The 20,268-nt window shown below is 40.1% G+C and overlaps 1 protein-coding gene across 1 annotated transcript in view; it reads left to right on the top strand.

The window, feature by feature from the left end:
• The first annotated feature begins 1,047 nt into the window (after nt 1-1,047).
• Txlnb (taxilin beta) overlaps nt 1,048-20,268 on the top strand; it is a 39,460-nt gene continuing 20,239 nt past the window's right edge. The window contains exons 1-4 of the mRNA XM_021656122.2: nt 1,048-1,140; nt 3,679-4,120; nt 10,962-11,053; nt 16,601-16,771. Coding sequence (XP_021511797.1) covers nt 3,688-4,120; nt 10,962-11,053; nt 16,601-16,771 — 696 coding nt within the window. The 5' untranslated portion in view covers nt 1,048-1,140; nt 3,679-3,687. The remainder of the gene's footprint in view (nt 1,141-3,678; nt 4,121-10,961; nt 11,054-16,600; nt 16,772-20,268) is intronic.

The raw sequence follows: 20,268 nt of genomic DNA, 5'->3' as shown, positions 1-20,268 counted from the left end.
ATCTGTTGCCTGGTGCAGGACCATACCCCATCACACGTTCCGCTCAGATAAACAGATCTGCTGTTCTGATCCTCAGCATGCCTGGCTCTTTTGTAAGGACTCTGCTTAGTGAGCCCACTCAGACCATTGTAGATGACTCTCCATCTTACAGTTCTTAATCGCATCTGTACGTCCCTTGCTCGTGTGAAGTAACAGATTGAAGAGCAGCCCCCATGAGAACATGGGCATCTTTGGGGTGACTTATTCTTAGAGATGCTGTGCCCAGACTATACCCAGGGCAGAAACATTGACAGAAAAAAAATCTGCTTTGGTAAAGCATGGGAGTACATCCTCCAGAAGAATCAAGAAACCTGGAGCTGGCTGTGAGCTTCTGTTAGACAGGATATTACCACTTTCCTCTGGCTGTTCTGAAACTCCCCACGTTGACCAGGCTGGCCTCGAACTCACAAAGAGCTACCTGCCTCTGGCTCCAGGCCAGACAAAAGCATTTTTAGGATGAGTGGGCTCGTGGAGGTGTCAGCTGTGGACACACCACACTTGTCACCACACTTGCGAAGACAACGTAAACCACATTTCTAAAACAGCCACCTAAATGTGCATTTCAAACTTTCCAGTAGTAACACCAAGAAGAAAGCGGTGGCCTCTGATGCAAGGTCTCTGCCTCTTTGCAGCATTTCATCTTCAGTGATCCTTAAAAGAAACCTGACGCTAGTCCCAGTCCAAGGCACAGGGACAGAGTCACAACCAATAAATTAAAACAAATACAAAAACAAAAGCAAAAACCTAATGTGTCCAAAATACAACAGTGGTGGAAAACTGCACCAGGAGGCTGTTCACCTGGGTTTGAATTTTGAAAAGGAGTAAATATAGAGAGCCTCACAACCTACCAGATGCTTTTCTTTCAAAGGATACTCCCCTGGCGACACCTACTGAAGCATGGGCGGACTTCTCTCTTGTGATGTTCCCTGCCCCACCTCCTCCTTTTGTGGGCATGTGTGTGTGTGTGTGTGTGTGTGTGTGTGTGCAGTTTCTTGCTCTCTGTAAGAACACAGCCCTGCCGCCTGTTCCTGCTGCTGCTGCTCTGACTCTCTGCCACCTCTTTCCTCTCTTTTCTCTTCCTGCTAACCTCCTTTTCTTCTGGTAAGTGTGACAAACTGGCCCCCAAGCCCGGTGGGGTGCAGCCTGTAGTCTGTAGTGTTCAAAATTTGCAGATACCAGTGAATGGTAGAAGGGCTTTCTTTCCATTGTTCAACTTCTAAGGACGCGTCTGTCAGGAAGGGCCGTGTGCCTGAGCAGCTGCGGGGAGCAGGGAAGCATTCCTCCTCACTGGAGGGCACAGAGCCAGCAAAGTTTGTAGAAGACAGATTTTAGTTTCCTTGCTAGAAAATAAATTTCTATAAAAGGGATAATTTAAAGTTCTTTGGCTTTGTTTATATTTGTTTGTTTTTCCTTCTTGTTAATTTGTTCTGAGGCTTTTTTTTTTTTTTTTGAAGTAAATTGTCCTGTGAACAAAAACAGAATTCTCTGTTTTAAAGAAAGTTAGGGTTTGGGGATATAGTACAATAGTGGAACGTTATAAGCCCTGGGATTGATCCCCAGTGCCACACACACACGTCAATTAATGTGAAACAGAAATTTAAAGAATATCCATAGACCTAAGTATAAAAAAGCAACAACTGTAGCGTCCAATGGCTGCATAGATCATAAGAGCCCTTTCATGCAGTCTAACCACAGTGAAATGCCTGTAGACTGTTTGAAATAACTGCTTTGAAGCTTGATTGACTCTAGATTTCGCCCAACGATAATCTACACTTAAAAGTTCACATGTGGATTCAGACCAGCAAATGCTCACTATTGTCAGTCTGACTTAGAATCTATTCTCTTGACTTCAGGGATGGAAAGCTAAATGTCAGAACTCATTTTAGAAGAACTTAAAATAACTTCTGGCTGGACAGCAGGTGACACATGTCCTTCTCTGCTTGGGAGAGGAAGAGTTATATTTAGATGAGAACATAGTAAGTGGGGGTCAGGCTAGAGACTGCAGTGATGGAGACATTGCCACATTACGTGATCTCCAAGTTGATGAACTACTTGGTGGACTTCCTTCTAAGTCAGCGAAGGCTGGGTGAGCACCACAGGTGGCTACATTTTCCCACTCTCGTGCTGGCATTCAAGCGTTCAACATCCAGGACATTCACGTGCTCGACACGTGCCCTAAAAATGGGACAAGGAAGCTGTGCAGTTTGGAGAACAGTATGTTTTTGTTTTCGCTTTCATGCCAACACAACAGCAGAACCTGTGAAGCTTCAGCATTTAGCCAGATTTTTATGCTGTTAATTAGCAGCGTAATTATTAAGTTCTGTTTGCAAACAAAATGTACCAGAACTTAAAAACCTAAGCAAAATCTATCTGCCCCTCAAAGGAAGAGCAAAGTCTTTAATGCAGTTTGTTGTATGGTTCCCCTGTGTTGTTGCCTTTGCCGCTGAGGAACAGGACTGACTAGGGGAGACAGACCTGGGACTCACTGCGTCGCTGAGGACAAGCCTGAACTTCTGACCCTCCTGCCTCTATGAAGAGTATGTCCCGCCACGCCTCGTTTGAGTCCATATTGTATTTGAATTATTTCTCTAGTTGATATCCCTATTTATTATACGTTGCTACTTCTTAAAATTCTTATGCTTTCCTAGAACTTTATGACTTAGAGAATTGTAATCTCTTTTCTTCTGAGATAAAGTCAGTTCTTAGAGTAGAAGAATAGTATAAACATTTAAAGAATTAGCATTATGAGCAGGTTAGAGAGATGGCTCGGTGGGTAAGCGTGCTTTGTGTACAAGCACAAGGCTTTGAGTTCCGATCCTAACAACCATGTAAAACCTCAGGGGTAGCTGAATGAGCCTGTAATCGCAGTACTCCCAGGGAAAGAGACAGGAGGACAGCCGGGGCTTCCTGGCTGCCAGGCTAGGGCAGGCTCAGTGACAGACTCTGTCCCAGAGGAGTAAGGCGGCTGTGATAGAGCAGACGTCCTCTTCCGGCCTCCACTCGTGCACCCACACATGTATGAACACGCTACACTCATACACACACACACGAAAACACCGTTACGAAGAGCATCATTCATCCTTTATTGGATTATTTATATGTTCCCTCATTACCTGTTTTAATTTAAAAAATGAAGCTCAAAAAAGTGTTTTTGCTGAATGATAATTGCATGTTGTTCATTATAAGGGAGAAAATACTAGAAAAGGGATTTTACCTGATAATGTGTTTATATTAAATTACACAAATTAAAATTTTACTTAAAGATTTAAAAATAGTTTAGAGATGTAACTATTATGAATAAGTTTTAGTTAGCACAGTGGTTCTTATATTAAATATAATATTTTAACTTTGAAAGAAAACATCTTTGTGCATATACTTCTAAGGACAATGAAGTCTCCATATGAAAATCTTAAAACGAATTTACAAATATATTCATAAAAAACAATGCTATGAATTAACTCAACTTCAGGAAAAAAAAGGATACTAAAATGTGAAGATTACACTCAAAATAAAATAGTAATATGATGTGAATTTTAGTGTCAGTGGTATGTGCTGGTACCTGTTTGAGAGCTATCCTTATCATTAATATGTAAGCGAATCCTTTACACAAAAGTAACTGTGCTTCCCCCCACCCCCCAGACACTCCCTATGGACACAAATTGCCCTGAACAGCTCTCGGCAGAGCAGTCAAACCCCCTAGACGACAGTGTGTCCCTCAATCAAAATGGCCCGGGAAAGCAAGACGGCCAGCAGTCCTCCACCTCAGTCCAAGCACCAGAGCCAGAGACAAGTGTGCATCCTGAGAAGGGAGCCCAGGATGTCTCTGAAGAGCTGAGCCGGCAACTGGAAGACATCATTAGCATGTACGGGTCTGCAGCTAGTCCCCCAGGGAAAGCAGGCGCCCCTGAAACTAGGGAGCAGCTCCCAAACACGGAGGCAGCGGACAACGAGGATGCGGACTGTGAAGAAACCACCGAAGAGACAGACAGAGAACTCACTGCTGCTGAAGAGCCAGCCGCAGCCAAAGAGCCTGTCAGCAATAAAGAGCAAAAGCTGGAAAAGAAAATCCTGAAAGGATTAGGCAAGTATTATGCTCTAATATGTGACTTTTCTCTTTATTCCATTTGCTTTAACATTACTAAAAGCCGTATCTAATATAATTGGATTAGCATCGTAGCTTCCTCTTGGGCTTCCCTAAATTTTCTATTGATATATTTTACTCCAGCCCATTGCTTTTAATAGAATGAAAATGAAAGTTTTAACACGATGCCCATCTACTCTACCCACATAGCTACCCATTGCTCTTAGAAAGAAAACCAAAATTATTATTATTATTAAAGATTTCATTTATTATTTATATAGTACACTGCCTGCATGTGTGCCTGCAGGCCAGACGAGGGCACCAGATCTCATAGATGGTTACAAGCCACCATGTGGTTGTCGGGAATTGAACTAGGGACCTCTGGAAGAACAGCCTCTGAGCCATCTCTCCAAACCCAGAAAACCAAAATTCTTAAGGCATTTTTTAGTCCCTGTGGTCTAACTCTAACCAGTTGATCTCATTTCACTCCGTCTCCCAGCACCTTTCTTTTCCGTTCGATCCCTGACGCCACCATTACCGCCGCCATTCTCATCTTTTATTTTCGTTCTTTGAATTTCATTGTTCCATTCTCCAATGGCCTGTGAACATTCCACCTAGAAACCTCTGCCCATTTCCTACTGCCGCCCTTTCAGCCTTTGAGCATAAAACTCCTACTTACCATTTAGCTCATAACCAAATGGCATTTTCTTAGCCCAATCCTAATGTAACTTCCTTGATCTGTGTTGTCACATGTGTTGTAGTACTAACCAGCATTTTTGAATTAGATATTTTGGGGACAGTATTTGGTTAATGTATCTAATTCAAAAATGGATTTGCTTTTCAATCTTTAGAACGGTGTGTGTGTGTGCGTGTGTGTGTGTGTGTGTGTGTGTGTGTGTGACATCATTGGATGCCTGTGGTATAAAATAGGAGATGATACAATAAAAGTTCAATTGATATTTGCTGTAAGAATCAACAAAGGAATGACAAATTTAAAGCAAACTCAGTAAATGAGCAAAATATAAAAAATAGGAATACATTTGCTGATAAAATAATTGTCATTAGATCACTCATAAAATATTTTTTATTAATCTCAGATCACAAAAAAATGTGGTTACATCTGTCAAGAACTGCAGAAGAACTGTGCTCATCTATTCATTAGTTTCATGACTATTTGTTATGACTGGTCATGAAGCTCCTGGGCACCACACACACACACACACACACACACACACACAAAGAGATGACCCTTTGGTTAAGGGGTTCTTGGTGCAGAGAAAGGCAAACATGAACCGCTTTTCAGCAGAAACAGGCAGAGGAGGAAACGTTGTGAAAGAGCACAGGGACTGGTAGTACCAACAATAACTGTGGATGAGGGAAAGAATGATAATTTTGTATCAGTGGCTGAAACCATATTACTGCCCACAGGAAAGCCTCTCTGTTGGTCCCCACTAGTGACTAACACTAGAGCCCTCACTTCAAAGAGTCTCCCATGTGAGACTTTGTTAGCCTTGCCTTTCTCACGCCTCCATTAAGTTTTCTTAATGGACAAGCTAGATGGCTAAGTTCTCAAGGGCAGTAACCACATCTTGTTCATTTGTGCAGTTTGACAGAATGAAATACTAAGGACATTGAATCAGAACTGCATTCCAGTAACAGATTTCTGTCTGTAAACCCAAGTAATCTACACTAGAGTAGGGTACCACCGTGTGCGTAAAACTCGCTGTGAAAGGCTTCCCGGCAGGGTTAAATGACACAGGCTAGCCATACGCCTGGCCCCACAACATAAAGATAACATCTACTATACTTTCACATTCCAAAACCTCAAGTCTGAGTCATGCAGGAACACTGGGAGTCATAACAATGTTCCTTGGGGTTAAAGAGCATTTCTTTTCCAACCAAATATTATGGATGTGTTCCTCAGCACTGTCAGAGTAAAGCTCCAGAATGCTTCGAATCCTTGAGTACATCATCCTAAACCAGTCATGTAGGAATCTCTGTGTATCTGCTCTAGTGAGGGACAAGTCATGAAAAAGAAAAAAAAGAAAATTAAAGACAACCAGTTGGAACTTCTACATTCTCTCCTACGAGTTGTTTTATGAATTTGTATAATGCTTATAATTACCAAATAATTAGGGCAGTTTTTCAGAATGAGAAAAAATGATACTTTTTTTGTCTGCCATTCCCTACAAATTACCAAGCTCCAGCTGTATGTGTTTGGCTAGAATTTCGGATTGTGCACCAGAGGCCGGCTGTCAGCATGTGTGGACTGGTAGCCTTTCTGTGCTGTCCCACTCTATCTCTAACACATTCTTCTACACACAGTACATTCAGCTACACTCTGTTTTAACATTTTCAGGCAAGTCTACACGTAAGACCCCACTCCAACGCTGTTGCCCACAGTGGCTTTAGGAACCTGCTTGGTCACTTGTTAACTAAATGGTGCTGCAATATTGTCTACAAACTTAGCTGCGTGTTTAAATCAAATCCGGAACTTGTCCAACTCTGAAATGCACAGAATTCAGAACTGGTGTGCACATGTCAGGCCAAGCCACTCTGGGAACTTGGCAGAGAGCTAGCTGTGGAAGAAAAGGGTGCTGTGGCTTCAGAAACCGTTTCTTCCAACCTTAGAATAATAAAGTTCAGTCTGTGGGCTTCTTCCTGGGGAAGAACTTTCTTGGGAGAAAGAGGTTACCAGAAGAGATAAGGCTCGGCCTGCATCTGCTGTTTGCTAAAGCAGGTACTTGTAATTGTGTTTTTACAAAAGAAAGCTTGTCAGAGGCATCCCTGTCACTGGTGCGGCTCTGTCATTTTCTGAATAATAATTCTAAATATGCCAGAAATGTAGGTTTGTTGTGGGATATTTTATAACCTTCACAGACTACAGGTAAGTTTCAATATATACACCGAGAAATGCATGACCAGGACTGTGAATTGTGTAACATCTTCAGACATCCTCTACCACTCCTCATCTTCCCTAGAACAGTTACACACACAGACACAGACACAGACACACACACACACACACACAGCAGATGGTCTGATCCATTTCTGGATGAGGTGTACATATTCAGAGAGGGCAACAACAAGCAGGTCTGATGTAAACTCTGAATGTTCCTGAAGAAGAATTAGAGACCAAAGGAACTCAAGGAAAAGAAGAATTGGTGGGACTTTAAATTGTATACAATTGAAATAGCTGTAGAAATGTGAACCAAGCTTTTTCTTGAGCAATTAGCAGTCATGTTTGCTTCTCCTAGATGCTCTATTGCTTACATAAATGTAATATATCAGCCACAAAGGGCAGTACAAAGAGCAAGGGCTTTGGAGGAGAGCTAAGGACTGGGTGGAGCTCACTCATGGCTACCTTCTCTCTATCTTGGGCCAGCCTCAGATCTGAACTGACTCACTGAGCCAAGACAGACCAGACGTCAGGAATGAGGTCATTTTCATCTAAAGACATCCTCCTTTGTTTTGCTAGATCGTTCTGCTACCAAAATTCCACAAGAGAGCTTAGAGCAAGTCACCTTGGATTAAAGTCTTTGCAATGCCAGCAGTAATTATGTAATGCTGTTTTTTTCTGGGCTTTGGGTATTTCATCTGGAAAATTAAATTGGCTAACCTGGATGTCTTTGACGATCCTGCTATATCTAAAATTTTGTAATCCCATGTAAGCTTGCTATATTAAATAAATAAGAATAACAGATGTCCACTTTGAATCTCAAGCAAACAATGAATATAACTGTATACAAGTATGCTCCATGCTGTCTTTCAAAAGCGACCGTAATTCCTGACAGAACTGCCTCTTCAGGATGAAAGCAAGTATTCTAGCCCAGGGGAAATATTGGTTCTTAGTAAAAATGTTGCAAAGTTTCTCACATTTTCCAGCAAGTTTATACATGTCAGAAAACACGGGCTCTTCTCAGTGGTTTGAACTTATTGTGAGTAGACAGAGTGGTTGCCACAGATAGGTGAGAATGGGAAAAATCCTCCACCTCGGCAGGATGGCTTGCAAGGATGTCATCAGTAAGTATGGGCCTAAGCATCCCAGATATTCCCCCAGACACTGACCAGATGGTGAAGTAGCACCACAGAGAAGCAAAGGTAAAGACACAGACGGAAGAAGGCAGGGGAGAACCTAAATCTCTCTGTTAAATACTCAGGAACCTATGAGGGTTGTTTTTCTATAAATGGAACTTGTTTATTTATTGACAAGAATAGTTTAATTATTTAGGATATACTCCATAAGAGCTAAAATGGAGGGTTAACGTGACAAAACAATTAAATTGAAAAAATAATAAAACAAGACAACATGAAAAGAAATGAACCTGATTGCAATCTTAATAAAGAAGCAATAAATATTGATATAGGAATGAGAGATAAATAACACCAAGGTTGTCTGATAAATCCTCAAAATATTAATATAGATAGATAGATAGATAGATAGATAGATAGATAGTCTTGGTTTATTATTTTGTAATTTCTCTGTGTTCAAGTTATCTCTATCTTTCTTTTTTTCCCTTTTATTTATTTATTACAACTTATTCACTTTGTACTCCAGCTGTAGCCCCCTCCCTCATGCCCTCCCAAGTCCTCCCTTCCTCCCTCTTCTCCTCCCATGCCCTTCCCCAGTCCACTTATAGGGGAGGTCCTCCTCCCTTTCTATCTGACCCTAGCCTCATGAGACCCTGGTCTCATCAGGACTGGCTGCATTGTCTTCCTCTGTGGCCTGATAAGGCTGCCTCCGCCCTCAGGGGGAGGTGATCATAGAGCCAGACACTGAGTTCATGTCAGAGACAGTCCCTGTTCCCATCACTAGGGAACCCACTTGGAGACTGAGCTGCCATGGGCTACATCTGTGAAAGGGTTCTAGGTTATCTCCATGAATGGTCCTTGTTTGGAGTATCAGTTTTAGAAAAGACCCCTGGGCCCAGGTTTTTTGGTTCTGTTGCTCTCCTTGTGGAGCTCCAGTCCCCTCAAGGTCTTCTTATCTCCCCTTTCTTTCATAAGATTCCCTGCATTCTGCTCAAAGTTTGGCTATGAGTCTCAGCATCTGCTTTGATATATTGCTGGGTAGAATCTTTCAGAGCGCTCTGTGGTAGGCTCCTATCTTGTTCCCTGTTTTCTCCCTCTTCCGATATCTATCCCATTTGCCTTTCTGAATGAGGATTGAGCATCTTACCCAGGGTCCTCCTTCTTGCTTAACTTCTTTAGATGTACGGATTTTAGTATGTTTATCCTATATTATATGTCTAATATCTACTTTTAAGTGAGTATATACTATGTGTGTCTTTCTACTTCTGGGATAGCCCAGAATGATAACTCAGGATGATTTCCTGATTTTTAATTGCTTAAATCCTTTCATGATTTTCTGGTTTTTAATTGCTGAGTAGTATTCCATTGTGTAAATGTACCACAATTTCTGTCTCCATTCCTCAGTTGAGGGATTTCTGGGTTGTTTCCAGATTCTGGTTATTAAGAACAAAATTGCTATGAGCATGGTTGAGCAAATATGCTTGTTATATACTTGAGCATATTTTGGATATATGCCTAGGATGATATAGCTGGATCTTGACGTAGCACTATTCCTAATTGTCTGAGAAAGTACCAGATTGATTTCCAAAGTAGTTGTCCAAGTTTACATTCCCACCAGCAATGGAGGAGGGTTCCCCTTTCTCCACATCCTCTCCAGCATGTGTTTTCTCTTGAATTATTCATCTTAGCCATTCTGATGGGTGTAAGGTAAAATCTCAGTGTCCTTTTGATTGTCATTTTCCGGATGACTAAGGACGCTGAGCATTTCTTTAAGTGTTTCTCTGCCTTTCAATATTCCTCTATTGAGAATTCCCTGTTTAGCTCTGTACACCATTTTTTAAATTGGATTACTGATATGTTGGTGTTTAACTTCTTAAGTTCTTTATAGATTCTAGATATTAGCCCTCTGTCAGATATAAGATTGGGGAAGATCCTTTTCCAGTCTGTGGATCATTTTGTTCTGATGAAGGGACATATGAGTTTTAAAATATAGCTTGATATCTAGATGGGAAGGGAAAAAAACTCTCTTCTGCCAGTGGAGATTAAGGCTTGGGTAGAAAAAACAACTACCTGAGAAAGCTGATTCCAAGTTCATGAAACACACTCGCGCGCACACGCGCACCTTTGAAACATCTCCCAGGTTTGAATCTTTTCCCTTTAATTTTCTGGTAGGCAATATGATTAGAGTTATTCCCATCCAAACCTGAAGAATAGGCTTAAACAAAGATAAGAAGACTGGTTCAAAAGGAGGTACCAAAACTATGGGGAAAACAGGCCGCCAGGCTGTCAAGGCTCTGCCTTGGGCTGAAGTTCAGGCAGGATCATGTACTAAATGGCTGTTTCTTGCCCACCAGTAATTCTGATTATCTGTTCCCTTCTGTCTTCCTTCTTTCCTTCCTTTTTTTTTTTTTTTTGTTTACAAGTTAACATAGGAAATAAGAGAATTTATCATTTCATAAAGTCAGTGTTGTGACATACTTACCTTTCAAATATTAAGGATACACAAAGGGAAATAATGAGAATAGAGAAGAAAATTTGGGGACTTTTGTTTTAGCAAGCACTTACTGACATTTTACTGTGAATTTGACCCTGCACCACATTGGCGAATCCTCACTGTAAAAGGCAGAGGCCATCTTTTCGTATAGAAAGAGAAAATTGTATCTGAGGCTCAGGGACGTTAGTGGTTTGGCTGAAGTTTGTTCTAATTTGCAAGGCTTTGATTCTAATTTGCAAGCGATCAATCTGAACTACCAGCCCCTACCACCTGACTACACACTCAACACTCATTTTTAAATGATTTTTTTTTAAGGGAAAGAAGCTAACTTGCTAATGCAAAATCTGAACAAGCTGCAAACACCGGAAGAAAAGCTTGATTTTTTACTCAAGAAGTATGCTGAATTGGTAAGCTCTTTGATCAGCTCTTTCTGTCAGAAAGCGCACAGCTCTAGTCAGTGCTGAGAAGAGGAGAATGTGGATTCTTGTGGATATCATTATAGAACATAGCTAGTCACTACAAACAAGCCAATGCTAGATTCACAGAATGCTAGAAGTATTTTTCCATTTTTATTTTAATTTTTATTAATTACACTTTATTCACTTTGTATCCCCCTGGGACCCCCACCCTCCTCCCCTCCCAATCCCACCCTTCCTTCTCTTTCTCCACGCATGCCCCTCCCCAAGTCCACTGATAGGGGAGGTCTTCCTCTCCTTCCTTCTGATCCTGGTCTATCAGGTCTCATCAGGAATGGCTGCATTGTCTTCTTCTGTGGCCCTCAGGCTGCTCCCCCTCAGGGGGAGATGATCAGAGAGCAGGCCAATCAGTTCATGTCAGAGGCAGTCTCTGTTCCCATTACTAGGAACCCACTTGTATACTGAACTGCCATAAAGTATTTTCAAGGTAACAGGAAAGCTGATGTGTAACAATAGACAGGGCAAATAAGTAATGGGTTCTGTGTTCAATTATGTGTATAAATTTTGGGGGCAAGAGAGAGTACAGATAACTGAAATTTGTGGGAACTTTATAAAGTCCCTGTTAACTTTAAAAACAAAACTATCCTCTCTATAAAGTTGAACAAATATTAGATTTTCATTCAGCTTCTAACTCACTTTTCTCAAGGGCTATGAGGGAAAATTCAGCGTGGACTTATTGCCACCCCACAGGTGATGGCACATTCTTGTCATGCCTGCCTCATTTCTTCAGATTTCTTCTTTGATATGATAAAGTCCTTATGGCTTATTTGGTCCCTGACTCTAAGTCCTCCACAGACAGCCTCACCCCCATTCTCATATCCTGGGAACTAGGGAAGCCACTGCAAACCATCTAAATTCCAGGAGGCCATTGTCTTCCAAACTGGCCAGTGGAGAAAAGGGAAGGGCTTGGTGAGAGGCCAGTACGAGGTATCAAGCCTCAAGAAAACCTGCTTCGATAAGTGGGAAATATCTGAAGTCTATATAGCACTCCCCTCTTTCACCCCCAGAAATGAGATATAATGAGCTGTGTTTTACTGTGTGCGTGTGTGTGTGTGTGTGTGTGTGTGCTCTTTACTTTAAGAAAGCCACTGACTTATTTCTCCAGGAGAAGCAGCAACAGGCAAATGAAAGGTGAGGAGCACAGAACTTCCTCCAGGCAGGAGTTGAGCCACCTCCCCTCCAGAGGTGGATGCATTTACAACTGAGGACACTCCAGTTGGGAGCCTCCCACTAGCAGCTCTCCCCTCCCCCAGTCCTACACAGAATCCACCAGGAGGCCCTGGGCCTAACTTCGTTTTCTTTCTTTCTTTTTTAATATTAATTATAGTTTATTAACTTTGTATCCCAGCTGTATCCTGCTCCCTCATTCCCTCCCAATCCCACCCTCCCTCCCTCATCTGCTCCCTGCCCCTTTCCAAGTCCACTGATAGGGGAGGATCTCCTTCCCTTTCATCTGACCCTGGTTTATCAGGTATGTTCAGGACTGGCTATAAAGTCTAACTTCATTTTCTTAATTATATATTTAGCAGAGCTTCAGCCCTACAAAACTCAATGCCAAAAAAACAAAACAAACAAACAAACAAAAACACCTCAATTCCTGCTGACAGCTTGTTTTTCACCGACTATAGTCCTGTAATCCCTATGTGTTCTTTTCTTCCTTCTGCCTTGACACACTTTGTTATGCTGAACTGTGAGGCCATGCACACAATACAATTCTGAAACCCTGAGTGCCAGGCTGATTGCTTAACTTTCAGTAATTTTTAATCACACAGACCACATCATGATGACATAAGAGTTCCAAATACACAAAATGGTATTTCTAATCCATCATCTAAAACACAAACTCTGTTTTATGCATGTTCCTTTCCAGCTCTCTGAAGCCAGAAGCAGAGAAGCTGCTACCATACGGCATATGAGTTGATATTTTCTTCTCTTGGCTCATGTGGCATTTTCTCATGTACTTCAGTCTATGTACGCATATTTTGTTAAAGTTGTGCCATATTCCGTTAAGTGGCTCTATTTTTACTGATTCACTAATTCTGGAGACCATGTCCTTCCATTGCAGAAAATAATGCTGTTGTTAAAACCATTATTTCTTAGATTTGGTCCTTTTCCATTATGATTTTAAGAAAAAAAATCTATAAATAGGATTACTGGATCAAACAAAATGAATGCTTCTTTGTTTTTGAGTTTTATGGCCAAAATAAGGGTAGAAATTTACAAAGCAATTTAACATTGACTATTAGCAATTTAAATTAGCATAACGTTAAGTTGTAAGTCAAAGATATTTTTCTCAAATCTGAGCCTCTTTCTCTCATGTACGTCACATCACTCTCACTCACTCACCTTTGTTCTTTCCTCAGCATTTTCTGTACTTTCTGTCCATCATTCCTTCAGTTTAGCTCCTACTTACCAAGGCCATTCTTGTTCATTTTCTAGAAACATCTGCTACACTTGGCAGGACTAGGAAGTATTCTTGACTGGCACCCGACACGATTGCTACAGCAGTACACTGAGGAAGAATTTCTTCTCCAGTAAGAGCCAGGGCTACTTCCTCTGGTGCCAGGAAGTTCCCTGTGCCTTCTTACCATTCCACCCCATCGGAGATGAGCCAGTACAAGCTTTCCTACACTCACCATTTGTCTTCTCCCCTCTAACAAACTCTAAGAGTGACACAAAAGACCAATTACATTTCTTTATCAGGGAAGAAAAATTATTAAGAAATTTAATAAGTCACATGGAGATAAAAATCTATTTCCTTGCTCAGTGATTAGAATATCAGTATGGAAATGTCTGAAATATAACGGAAAATATGGAGTGTTTTGTCAACTCCAATACTGTAAGTCAAACTGCCACTATAGTTCCAGTCATGCTTACAGAGCCTGAAGCATGTAATATTATCTGCCTTTGTGTTCATCAATAAATAAGGCTATGTTCATTAATAAGTAAAGATACTTCATGACTACATTGAGAAATGGCCTTAGAAAAATATTTTCCAGAAATTTCCTCAATGACTAAATACTTAAAAAGAATCACAAATACAATTCTCATTTAGCCATTGACACAAATTGTGCTTTTGTTTTTTTAACTTAATGAAGAAGAAATAATAAGAAATTTCAAATACAATTCTACATACTTATTGCAAATTTCCAGAACTATGCCTATGTGAATTGTTAAACCTCAAAGGCCAACACTAGGCTGAGGATGACTCAGTTGCAATGTGTTCACCTTCATTCATTAAAGAAACCCATACATTCATACAAAAGCACAAAAGTCTGAACTGTTTGAGAAAAATCATCCAGACACTAAAAACTTTGAAAGTTCAGAGTCTTGTATTGTAAAGCTAAGGAAGTTAGATCTGGCTAAAATATAAATGTGCATGATCTTATAACACAGCCAAACATTAAATATGGAAACGCATAAATCATCTGTCTTCCAACATATAAAGCTCATAAAGTATATTTTCTTTCTGACACACAAAGACAGCTGCACAGACAGAGGCGGTCTGGTTCACCAAGGAGCAATAGTTGTCCTTGCCTGGATCTATTTCTGCATGTCACAATTAGATGATGTTACCGCTATACAAGAGATAGACGGGTCCGGGTTGGTGTCAAATAGGCCATAATACAGAGGATTTTGCACAATTCAAAAATATGTCCCATTGTATCAACTGTGATGAACCTGATAAGTTTTGACATATGGCTTAATTCTCAAAAGTAAAACTGAATCTATAAAGGCAACAACAATATAATAATTTCCAGGAAGAAAAATCCTGCTATAATCATGGGAAATTTTACCTTGTCTAATCACGATGGTACAAAATGAAAAGAGCACAACTATCTTCTGAGCACGAGTTTAGCATGAGAAATAATGGAGGGTGACTGGCCTTTCAAGAAGGTTGTTAATGCCAACCCATATTTCTAGTAAGATGGCCCTCTTTTTCCAATCTTAACTGCTAAAAAGTAGAAACTGCACATGGGTATAAACTTAGAATATCAAATGTGCATAATCTTGGCTTAATCTGAAAAGGACTTATAATGGTTATTCAACATGGTAGAAGAAAAATAATAAAGCAAGATATTAATTGAAGAAAGTATGACAGTCTTTAAATAGTTCAGAAAAAAAAAAAAACCCAATGGGCTTTTAAAACAGGGAAACTAAGATGTGGTCAAGATTCATGAGGAATGTACATCCATTTCCTGTGAGGCACTGGAACACTTGGCCTCTAGAGGCACCCAGTGGCTCCCCAGAGAATTTCTTTGCTCTTAGTTAAGATGGCTATTAATAGAACCAATCCCTTCCTGGCTTAACAACACCCAGGCACTAAAGAGACCAAGTCCAGTGGGGTGAACAATAGACCCAGACTCTGCTCTGTGCATGTGGCCCCTCAAGTGTTCAGACTGACATTGGCACTGCTAGAATTTACCGGTCTCTCTCTGGTGGCTTCTGGAGGCTGTTTCTCATGATTCCTCCATTAGAACTAAGATCTCATGATAACATTACCAGATTTAGCAAATAAAAACACAAGAGATCAGGTCAACTTTACATTTTAAATAATGAAAAAGTTTTGGTAAAAAGAATATGGCACATTCAAATATTTGGACTATACACAAACTAAAATTATTCTTTAAAATCTGAAATTTATGTTTATCTAGGTGTTCTGTATGATATCTGGCAATCTTACACTCAAATTTTAGCATCCCAACATGCAGAGTATGGGAGTAAAGTAGTTTCATGCATCTAGATTGCCAGAAACAAGGACCATGATGTCTTTGCTGTGGGCACAGCGAGGTTAGGGATAGAATTGATGAGCAGCAGGGAACGTTAAAAATATTTGCCTGTCATGCCACTCTATTGTACTATGGCTGTTTTTAATAATTTAGGAAAAAAATCATTAAGGCTTGGGTGTTTGGAGGGATACTTTCTCTTACTTTCCTTTACCCAAAGAATCCATATCTAAAACTCAAATTATAAAGAAGATAACTTCATTTTATTTTTTACCAGGAAGCTGTTTTTTCTCTTTCCTATTTTTAAAAATGTCACTTATTTTCAGAAAGAATTATGAGAGTGATGTAAGCCAAGCAAACAAATTGTTGGCCATGATCTGAACACAAGATATTGCCATGGATTCCAGCAGTTTCCAGATTCTCAGGCTCATCTCTCTTTTTTTTGGATAGCACTAGATGATATCATTAAACAAAAACAAGAAAAATGTTTCTAGACATCCAAAAAAAAATCAAAAAAAGAGGAGACTATAGACACAATAGTTAAGTAAAAACCATATATATATATATTATGATCTATAAACTTTGCATTATGGGGTGGCATTTATGAAGTTCATGAGCTGCCAGAGAGGCAGCTAATGATGAATAATAGCTCCAAACAACCACGCAGAGAGTCCTTAGGCTTTGCTTCTTTTCTGTGAACTGCAAAGACATTTCTGACAATTTCTTTGCTGCTTGCACCCCCTGTGTCTAGCTGGATGAACATCGCACTGAGCAAAAGAAACTAAAGCTCCTACTGAAGCAGCAGGCACAAACCCAGAGAGAGAAGGACCAATTGCAGAGTGAGCACAACAGAGCCATCCTTGCCCGGAGCAAACTTGAGAGTCTGTGTCGTGAGCTGCAGAGGCATAACAAGACACTGAAGGTATGTGGCACCCTTGCTTAGAATCTTAGCAGGCCTCATAGACATGCGCCTCCGCTGTCTGGAGGAAACACCAGCTACAACCAGAGAGCAGTGAAGTCAAATACTGGTTCTGCCATGTGTTCATTTGTGATCTGCAAGTTATTTTTGTCTCCCTGAATGACTCCCCCATCATCTGACTATGTGGTCATAAGGGAGAAAACTAAACGAGATTCCACGTGGAAGTTCATACACAGTGACAACAGTGCAGGCCCAGAGTAAAAATAAAAGTATGTCCCTTCCTTTCTTGCTAAATTGAGTTTTATTTTTTTGTTTCGTTTTCGGTTTGGTTTGGTGGGTTGATTGTTTTTCATAGTCCTTAGTTACCATGTAATTTTTTTTTTTTTTTTTTTTTACTTTATGTGTTTGGGTGTTTTGCCAGCATACACATCTGTGCATTTCATGCATTCTTGGTACCCAAGGAAGCCAGAAGAAGGCACAGGAAGTAGCATTACAGATGGCCTGCTATGTGGATGCTGGGAATTGAACGCACGCCATCTGGAAGAGCAGCCAATGCTCGTAACCCTTGAGCCATCACCCCATACCTTAGTTTTCTCTTAAACTTTTTGTTAAAATTTAACATTTTATATTTAAAATGAATTTTATGTGACATGACATACAAGTTAAGCTAATTAATATGATAAAGTGAGGTAGAGAGTCAAAATATCAGTAGTTTTCTGAGAAAAGAGCAACTTTAAAAACACTGAAGAGCTCTTTAAGACTTAATTATTTAGTCTGAAGATAATAGACTGATCACTTCATTATGTCTATGGGTTCCAATAATCCCAGCTTGGGTCCCTTGCAGAGTATCTACTTTGATTACCAACTCCATTCAAAAGTAAGATGTAGGGTTCTTTTAAGTCAGTCGGAATCCATGGTCACTTTTCCAGTGGTAGATCCTGAAGCTTCAGACACAGCAACGAATCAGACAATACTCCTATAAGGAAGTTATTACTATATGTGTTTGCAAGAAGATACTTAAAAAAACAAAACAAAACAAAACAAAACAGACGCTAACATCATTAACTAAATTATCCTGTCCTGCTTGGAAAATGGGAAGCCAGTATGCTGAACTGTGACCGTCACATCGCAAACTGGAGAGGCTCAGAATCTGGGGCTTTTTCTCAGTGACTGTTCTAGGAACCTCAGTTGTCCAGGTTAGAAGGAGACCTGGAGAAGGGTGTAGCACCTTCAACTCAAGGGGTAATGTTCTGCGTTTACAAAAGATTCTTGTCTTTCTACAACATCAAATGGTAAATAAATGAAAATTAAATCAGACAGGTGGGAAATGTATCACTGAAAAGACCCAAACAGAGGAGAGTGTGGCTTGACCCTTTAGGACTTTGCATGCTAGGTCATGTGCTCTGCACAAATGACCTTCAAGATCATACATCTACCAAAGAGGAAACTCATCAGTATTAATCAGGCATTTTAAAGCCACAAATATTTGACATGTCAAGATAAGGATTCAAATCCAAAATACTAATTTATCTTTGATTATTCACCCATGGGCTAGGGCATGTTTACTCTGTCTAGCCCATCATGTGTGTTCTCTCTTGATGCACACCCAGTGTGTGCGTGGCGGGCGTGCTGCTCAGATGATCACACAACATTCCATAAGCAACAGCTTTGGGATTGACCTTCGTACAATCCCAGTATTACCTGTAGAACAATCTGCTTTATTTCAAAAACATCAATTTTTGCTCTTGAAAGCGCGGATGTTAGTTTTATTCATATTCACCTTCTGTCTTTTGGAATACGTGATGATTTTCATCATCGTGAACATCTCCTGGCAATGCTTATCTTGATATTTGCATTATCTGACGCCAACACAGCCCCTTAAGTTTTCTTACCTTTTGTTTGTGAGTCTGCTCAGTATATCTCTTTTCCTCTGTTCATTTTCTACCTGGGTCTACAGAATACAACCCACAAGGACAGGATAAAGCTACACATTGATTCGTTTTATATGCATAGTATCTGCCTTTAACTGGGGAGCCAGTCCATCAACACGTAAAGTAATGACTGGTAGGACAGTATTAAACAGTAGACACCATGTTTGCTGGTTGACAACATGCTTTTCACCTCTCTCTCTTCTGTTCCTCTATTCTTTTTCCTGCCTCTCAAGTTGAAGAGTCTTTAAATCATATTTTAAATTGGATTTTTAAGTGATGCCTCTTTGTATTATTTACAGTGGTTAATCTATGGTTACAGTCATCATTTTTAACTGTTCCTAGTCTATGTAGAGTTAATGTTATCCACACTTCATATGTAGAAACACTGAAGCTAAGTAAGTTCTCCTATCTTTATTTCTATCTTTAAGCTAGAATTTTCCATGTATAAAGTTATATACATTTATAAAGCCCATGAGATGACAATGTTATCTTTTTGTTTTTACTATCATCTGCATTTCTTGAAAAATGTAAAGAGAAACTGCATTTTTCTCATTTCACAGATACTTGAATTTCCTGATGCTTTTTTTTTTTCCCTTCCTGAGACAAGGTTTCTCTGTGTAGCTTTGGCTGTCCTGTCACTTTGTAGGCTAAGCTGGCCTCGAACTCACAAGGATCCATGTGCTTCTGCCTCCCCGAGTGCTGGGATTACAGGTGTGTGCCACCATGCCCAGCTTCCCCGTACTTCTTTAATATGGTCTACGGCTTCAGTGACCTGTCTGGCACCACTTCCTCTCAGCCTAGAGGTCCCCACGAGGATCTGCTGAACTCTAGTTGTGCTGGCCTTCAGTCCTCTTAGTTGTCCTCTATCGGTAAAGTGTTTTTTATGTGCTGATTCACTTGCTCATCCTATTGAGAACTGTAATTATTGGATGTTGAAATTGTTCACTGATGGAACTTCATGAATCTTCCATTTATTTTGACCTCCATAATTCTGATGACAATAGTGGCAATAACTTGGACTATTACTCCTCCTCATCTGACATTTGATTCTTTGATGGTGATTTTCAAGGTATTTCTAGTGATTTTTTAGTTTTTACTTTTAGAACCTTTTTAATTACTAGTGATTTCCTTTATTTTTTACTTTTAAAAAGTATCATGTGTGTGAGTGTTTTTCCTGCACCTATTTAAGTGCATCACATGTGTGCAGTACCCATGGAGGCCAGAAAAGGGTCATGGATCCCTGAAGCTGCAATTACAGATGGTTGTGAACTGCCATGTAGGTACTGGGAACCAAACTCAGAAACTATCTATGAGAGAACAGCCTGTGCTCTTAACCACTAAGCCATCTTTCCAATTCCTAAACATTTTCTTTCTATATATTCCACTTGGTATTTGCTAAGCTTATATATCTCTAGGTATTCACCAAACAGAATTTTTCAAGTGTTATTTTTTCAAATATATTTATTAATTCATGTTCTTCTTCTTTCCCTCTCCTGAAATTCTAGTTGCATGCATATTAACCTGTGACAATGTCCCATAGCTCAATCTTCCTCAATTTTCTGATCAAGT

The sequence above is a fragment of the Meriones unguiculatus genome, chromosome 3 (assembly GCF_030254825.1).
Source record: "Meriones unguiculatus strain TT.TT164.6M chromosome 3, Bangor_MerUng_6.1, whole genome shotgun sequence".
Classification (NCBI taxonomy): Eukaryota; Metazoa; Chordata; class Mammalia; order Rodentia; family Muridae; genus Meriones; species Meriones unguiculatus.
This window is presented reverse-complemented; position numbering and strand designations above follow the sequence as displayed.